Source organism: Apis cerana, linkage group LG9, assembly GCF_029169275.1.
Source record: "Apis cerana isolate GH-2021 linkage group LG9, AcerK_1.0, whole genome shotgun sequence".
NCBI lineage: Eukaryota > Metazoa > Arthropoda > Insecta > Hymenoptera > Apidae > Apis > Apis cerana.
Genome location: NC_083860.1, coordinates 2,521,447 through 2,529,087, shown reverse-complemented (window position 1 = coordinate 2,529,087; position 7,641 = coordinate 2,521,447). Strand labels below are relative to the sequence as shown.

At 31.7% G+C, this 7,641-nt stretch overlaps 1 protein-coding gene across 3 annotated transcripts in view; it reads right to left on the bottom strand.

The window, feature by feature from the left end:
• Positions 1 to 484: 484 nt before the first annotated feature.
• LOC107995988 (SAM and SH3 domain-containing protein 1) overlaps positions 485 to 7,641 on the bottom strand; it is a 468,575-nt gene continuing 461,418 nt past the window's right edge. For 2 of the 3 annotated variants that reach the window (XM_017053828.3, XM_017053837.3), the window contains 3 exons: positions 7,277 to 7,492; positions 5,984 to 6,134; positions 485 to 5,250 (listed from right to left, as the gene is read on the bottom strand). In XM_017053828.3, the coding sequence (XP_016909317.1) occupies positions 4,514 to 5,250; positions 5,984 to 6,134; positions 7,277 to 7,492 (1,104 nt within the window). In that variant the 3' untranslated portion in view covers positions 485 to 4,513. The remainder of the gene's footprint in view (positions 5,251 to 5,983; positions 6,135 to 7,276; positions 7,493 to 7,641) is intronic. The other variant, XM_062079882.1, reaches the window with a different exon arrangement.

Genomic DNA, 7,641 nt, shown 5'->3' with positions numbered 1-7,641 from the left:
ATATGTATGATTAATAAAAATATTAAAAATAATGTAATTTAAGTAAAACTTTTAGTTATAAAAATAAATTCTCATTAGAAGATAAGATATATACAAAATCATATAATATTTTTAAGCATAATTATATGTATAATTTTTGAAAATACTAAATTTGGATCATATTTTAATATGTTAAATTACGTCTTTAATAAATTATTTAATTTAATTAAATTTCTAATTTTGAAAATATTAAATTTATAATTTTTTGTTTTTTAAACCAGAATAATCTTTAATAAAATTAGATAATTATTTATAACTTTAGAAATATTAATTTTTTGGCCCATTTTATTTATCTAATATCTAATAAGGATTTTTTTCTTTTATTTAAAAAGTATTATCCATGTTGAGTTATTATCTATTAGTTACAAATTTTTACTTTTTTTTTAATCACAAAAAAAGCTTTAGAAGAAATAATTTATAAGAAGATGGACAAGAAATAACAACATTTCGTTTGAATCTTTCATCATTTATTTCTATTCACAGTCAATAAATTAACACTTGTTGGAAACCATACAAGAACTGAGAGACGATAAGAATTACGAATTTATTAATCTCTATAAAACCCGCAATTAATCAATAAATACAAAAATCAGCTTATAAAAATGTTCAGCAACTCACGCTGTGGCGATTGCTATTCCCTAATCCTGTGTGTGTGTGTTTTATCCCTTTACTTTATGTACATTATACATATATCGCATCAAATTGTAAACTTTGCAAGAAAAAATGGACTAGACCGCTAAGTAGATGCTTAATAATTTTTTTTTCTTTCTTTCTTTCTTTCATTCTTCACTAGCGATTTAGCGACAATCACTAGACACCGTGATTTTTCAGATCTTCAGCCTCACGGTGTCCACCATTAAATAATCGATCCTTACGGGACGAAGACAGATCGTCCATTCGTTCAGTTCAGTACGAAATTCGAATCGCACACAAACACACTTAACGTTTTTTTTTTCTTCTTTTACTAACACACCTTTACCTTCATGTAACTATTTTTCAAATTACTTATTTTCGATTATAATTCACTGCATCTATTTTTATAACGAATCTGATTTTTTTTTTACATCAAACATTGCATACTTTTCGAACTAATAAAATTATTATTTATTTTTTTTTTGCATCTAATATTCTCAAAACGTTACTAATTTTTAACATTTTTCCACGCATTCCATTTCTCTCTCGCTCTCTCTTTTTTTCTTTCACACTCTCACTTTCGCGCGCATTTCTTCTTTCTTTCTCTCTCTCTCTCTTTTTTCTATTCATCCTGCATTTACTGTTTTGTTTTTACATTTTTTTCGTTTTTTCTTTTTTTTGTTTTTTTGATTCGCTCTCTACAATATTATTCTCGACGGAACGGACCAACTATATCATTTATCGTAATTTGTGTGCACATGAAGTAACGAAGATTTTGGCTTTGGATTATTTTCTTTATTTTTTATTTTTTTATTTTTTATTGCGAAAAAAAACTATTAAAATTTCCTGTTACAGTGTGTGCCTTCGTTGGACATTACAGACGATACTTGATGTCAGCAGTTGAATCAAACACAAGCAAACATCGTTTTCATCGTTCAGATACGATCGAACCTTGCAATACAACATCACTTAATGCGGTATATCGATAAAGTACGTATTATAAAACAATCGCTATTCTGGAAGCAGCGTGTGTGTATGTGTGTGCGTGTATGTATGTGTGTGTGTATCAACTTATTTTAATATATTTTTTTTTCTTTTTTTCTTTTTTTTAGGCCTTTTTGCCCAAAGTTGAATCACGAGTGTTCAGAATTTTTTCGTTATATATCTCTATAAAGTTTTTTTTTTTTTTTTAATATAGAATCGATGCTCTATTCGTCAATGGTCGTACGAAAAAAGCGTAACAAGACTTGTTACAAAAAGGGGATTAAATCTCCTAAAGCTACTTTTGTAAATCGATAATAATGAAGAAGGTAAACATGCATTTTCATTAAAGTCTATAAGATTCTCTAACGTTTGCTTCATCAGTCTCCGCCATTTTGGATAGTCATCGAATCGTTCTATCGAAACGAATATATATTTTTAATATATTCTATTTACATATGCAATAGAAGTTCTTAAATCATTATTTTTGATAATTGTGTCCTTTCGATATTTTTCCTTTTTTTTTTCTTCCTCTTTCACGAGTTTTCCATCCTCGAGTTTCATTCCTGATCTCGTTCTTCTGTCGCTTCTTTTTCTTTTTTTTTTCTTTTTTTAAATTCATCGATCATTTTACACTATACAAAAGATGTACATAAGAGCCAACGGTGTGATATATAACATATGTATATTTTTATGTATAGATTTGTCATAGTCTAAAATTTTGGCAAAAGTTGGATTCAATATAAAACATCATTAGGTTTCTATGTGTGTTGTATATATACATACAAAAACTTTGTAACTTTGAACGTTTTGTTTTGTGGTATATAGTCAATATACACATGTACAGTTTACCATCTTGTCGAAGAACTTCTTAACTTTTAAGTTGCATCGATGATGGGGATTGTCGATCATGTACTAGTAAATGTATTGTTTTCATACGAAAAATTAATAACGATATAATTCAAAACATTAGGAAAATCAATTAGTTGCAATAAGATTGGATAAAATAATTTTATAAAAGGTTATTTTGATAATTATTGATTAACTATCATTTTTCTGTCTCGAAATTTGAAAAAGTCACTATTTCATGCACAAAAGTTATATACAATAACAATGCAATGTAGTTTTATTTTGAAGGAGGAAAAATATTTAAACTGTATATTACATTACCATTTTATTTTATTATTTTATCCAACTTGATCACTATTCAATTTCACATATTCTTCAATTTTCGAATAAATAAGTTTTTTAGAATATAAGATCCAACGACAAATTTCTTTTTCTCTCTCTCTCTTTCTTATTACATAATAATCCTTATCTTTCATATTTCTGTGTCAACTATTTAATCGTTAAATCATATGTACTTTTCATCAAAGTAAACTAGTCTCAAAAATAATAGCAAACGAACATTTTATCACGTGTTCAAAAAGTTTTAATCTGTTGGCAGTCTTTAATCTAAAAAAAGTTTCCATTTCTCATATAGGCAGCTGAAACAAGTGATTGAAGTCCAACTGTTGAATTGATAGATCAACGTGTCTCTTCTCGTTATTCCTCGTTAAACATCTCATTAGTCTCTGTTCTCTGTAGCTTATTGTATACAAATTGCAAAGACGAATCCTCTATTGCGAATCTTTAATCTATTTACAAAAATTATTTAGATGTAAATGCAATCTTATCACAATATTATCATTAGTAATTATTACGAGCGTCGAAAATGATAGACGAGATCATGAAATGATTGGCAGTGACACGGCTCTTCTCGATATTTCATCGTACTGCCAAAAATTTTATTCCATTCGTGCACGATACAAACGTTGTTACTCGTTCCTCTCGTCGAGGCCGTATAAATTTTTATATCTGACTCGTCTCCCCTTTCCTTCTCATCGTCTCATTTACCGAGAATCATAAAAAACTCGGAGTGAAAAATAATCACGTGGAAAGCTTTGATCCAATATCGAGATAAAGCTGGAATTCTCATTAAAAAAAAAATAACGAGCAGCCGCGAAGTTTTGATTATGAAATAACGAGGACAAAGAATCGACGAGGCAATAAAAGTTAGCGAAGCGTTATTCCTTTCGATTCAAGGATGGATTTAAAAAAAAAAATAAAATAAGAGAAGAAATATATTGCTTTTAACGAGGAAATAAAATATTAAACACCGAGTAACCGCTATTCATTGATTGGTTCTTGAACGTGTGAATTCTATGAAAGGATTCCATATCCGTACGTGCATTTTCCATTTAAGCTCGTTTCTCGGTTTACAGCCATTCTCTACGTTCCGGTTTTAAGTTCATTCGATAAACTGAATTACAGGAATACTAGATATATCACTGCATAACATTTTATAAATCATTTCAGTCATATTCAATAAGTCGTCTCAATAAGTTTCAACAAGTTGACCCTTCTCCAAAGATTCATTATAGATAGTATGTTTTGTTTGTTAAGTTCTCAAAATAGACAATGAAAGTATATTACAAAATAGTTATACAAACGGGCGTGAAACATGTAGCAATCTCCTCTATCGCGTTTGTGTACGTATCCTTTCGAAATTTCGATCATCGTTCACTGGTATGAAAACTTATTTTCTCAATGTACATTCATATACTACATGCATACCTTCCTTGATCGAATGAATCCGTCGAAAAGGTTAAAATCCCTCCTCGGGCAAATATGTGAATACTTACGGATACAGCAGAAAAACTCCATCGAAATTGCACGATCTTGTTAACAATCTTTTAAAAATCCGCGTTTACATTATCGCGTAGTAAGTGTACAATAATTTACAATGAAACTTATGAAAATACAATATAAAGGCAAGATGAATCGGGATCGGTCTCCTGTCCTCCTCTATCAGTATCCTTTACTGGTAACTGGCTTCCCCACTCTGGCTCTTATTGGTGGCCGGCTGAGAGGTGGGGGACGCCCTGGTGAAATTACCAAAGTTCTTGGTGGGTGAGTCGGAGGCAACGTTGGCAAGAACTTTGTCCCTAGGTGGCGGTGCAGAACTGATGCTCGATGAGCTGACGCCCGAGTCGCTCGATTTCTCGCTCAGGCAACCCCTTTGTCCAAGACCTGTCATATTTCCGCTATTCTCGAGGCCAAGGTCACCGCTCCCGACCACGTACTTCACCATGCCTCCCAGTTTTTGCCCGCCCTCGCACGCGTCCTCGATCACCACCGTTTCGCCGAAATTCCCTCTTTTCGCGATGAACCGAACGTTTCCGCTACGAAGCAATGGCGATTTATCGAACTGGCCCTCCTTCTGCCCGGCCACGTTGGCCGTGATGGGTATGTTGGGGTGGAAGTCGTCCTTGCTGTCGGTCACCGTGCTCCCTTCTGTGCTGACGCCGCTTACGCTCTTCGTAGGCGCCGCGGAATCGAGATTGTTCTCTCTGGGCAGCTTGGTAGTCGTTGTCGATTCCGGGCTTACGGTTCGCCGGCTAGTGGGATTCTTGTGAGCGTCGTAACAGCCAGAGTCCCGCGGGAACTGGCGACGATTAAACGGTGAACAATGGCCGGATGTCTGGCCAGAGGTTAAGACCAGTCGACTTACCTCGTCACCCTCCGAGCTTGAAGCTAAATCGCCCTCGCTTCCGGCTATTAGAACAGAACAAGAACTTGTGTAGTATTCTATTTACTACTGCAATTTTGGTATTAATGGAAATATCTATGTAATAAATATTTTCTATTTTGTATTTTTTCGATTTGGATTTGAATTGTTTGAAAATTAAGATATTTTTAAGAGGTGTGGTATATATTATTGTTAATATGTCATTGGATATTAATTTTGAATATGAGTTTATCACGAATTTTTGTTATTCTTTATAGTCATTAATTTATTAAGCATTTTATTAACTTCTTCTCTGATTTTTCTCTGAAGATTTGGTTCTTTTTAAATCGAGGGATTTATTATAAAATTTGAAAAAAAATGGAATATATTTTTTATATATTTTTTATATAAGATATAAATAATTCTATACAAACATGCGAAATATTTTACTTTTATGATCTTTTAGTTTATATTTATTAATTTAATAAGTTAAATAAACACATCTTTAATATAATTTTGATTATCTTATTATTTTATCAGTTTTAATAAAATTATATAAATCAATTGTAATTTTATTAACTGCTCGATTAATTATCTCTAAAATTTTAAATAATTTTGAAAGATTATTAATTTCAAGAAATTCAAATAATCGTAAATTTCTTATAATTACTCATTCATTAATTAAGCAATTAATTTAAAACTATTAAAAAAGAAAAATGGTAAACTAAGATACGAATTTAATTACTATTGGAAAAGGAAATGTAAATTCTAGAAACTCACATTGAAGATCATTTAATAGTTGCACAGCTGTAAGTATCTTAGCACGATGTTCTGGCTGATGTATACGCAAGTAATCAAGATCTGCGGCTTCAATTTCCCTGAAGAGTTCCAGATCCTCGTATCCGTTAAATACAAAAACAGGAATGTGTTCCTGTAAAAATACAAAGTTTCATTATTTCTATTTTCGTTTCGTGTAACTAATTCATAATCACATTAAATAAATATGAATTAATAATAGAGAATTATTCATTTAGAATTATTCATAAGAATTACTTAATAAATTTACATTAAGAATTATTCATAATTTTTCATTTCAAACAATTATTACAAATTATTAAAAGAAAGTTAAAGTATAACAATTAAAAACTATCTAGAATGCTATAAATCACATTTAGAAAGCTTCACTTTTTAAAAAATTTCTTTTGAAAATTTTAATGTCAAAATATAATTAAATTAATATTAGTGACTCTTCAGAAAGCAAATAATTGATTACAATAACATTGATCAATTTCAATATATGAATTGTATTTAACATTAAGTTTTGCTTCAAATATAAAAGAAATATGATTTTTCGATGAAACGTGGAAGTATAAAAATTTAATTTACATAAAATGTCAAAAAAAGTATTTTATGTAAGTACAAGTATTTTATGTAAGTACAAGTAGTAAATCAACTATAATTCTGTCTTTATGGATCAATAATTCAAAGTATGATTGAATTTATAGCCAGGATAATAAAAAAAAATAAATTAATATTAATTAAGAATTCCAAAGATAAATTTATAATTATATCATTATAAATTATTATTTAATGATGCGATCCATTTAATTCCATTAGTTATTTAATCGAGTGAATTTAACACAGCATAAATATCTTCTTACATACGTCCACCTTCTAAATTTCCAACGGTTGAACGTTAACGAGAGAAGGAAGCTGAACATTCATCACCGGTAACATCCGAGAACAGGATAAGAACGAGATAAAAGCGGCAAGCGGGAAATCGATAGGACGAGATAAGGAAAGGAGGAAGATGGATATAAAAAAAAAAAAAAAGAAAAGAAAAAAAAAGTGTCGACAAAAAAAGGAACACGCCAAGTTTTCGTGGAACTGTGTATTGTAAGCGATATAAAAGGTGCACGCGAGGGAGGCTAGCCTGGGTGGTGGGATATGGATGAAAAGAGAGAGGTCCAGGCGAATAAAGAAACGTATAAAAGCAGGTTTCCCTGCTTTGCATTCGAAGCGATGCAAATGCGAATCAGTTTGTTCGAGCCGTGGCAAGATATTGCTCTCTACCTGAAGATTCATTCTCTGCAAGAGCTCTTGAACGGAACCGGGCTTCTGCCTATACCTCTGGCCCCACTTCCCCCGCCCTTCGGGCTCGCCGCGCCTTGGAACCCTGTCGTTTAGTATCTCGACGTTTATGAACTTGAAGTGGCCTATCCTGTTGTGCAAAACACCCTTCCACAGCCCGCTCTTGTTCATTTGTACCACGTCGATGATGTCTCCCTTCTGCAACAAAAGCCACAATTGCAATTCGCTTCGTACTTTCCACGTGAAAAAACCTCGAAAACCTCTTACAATTTCTAATTCGAGCCAAGTGCACGCGGAATCGAATCCGATGCTCGCCATTCATTATTATCGCGAAGTCGTGTAGAGAA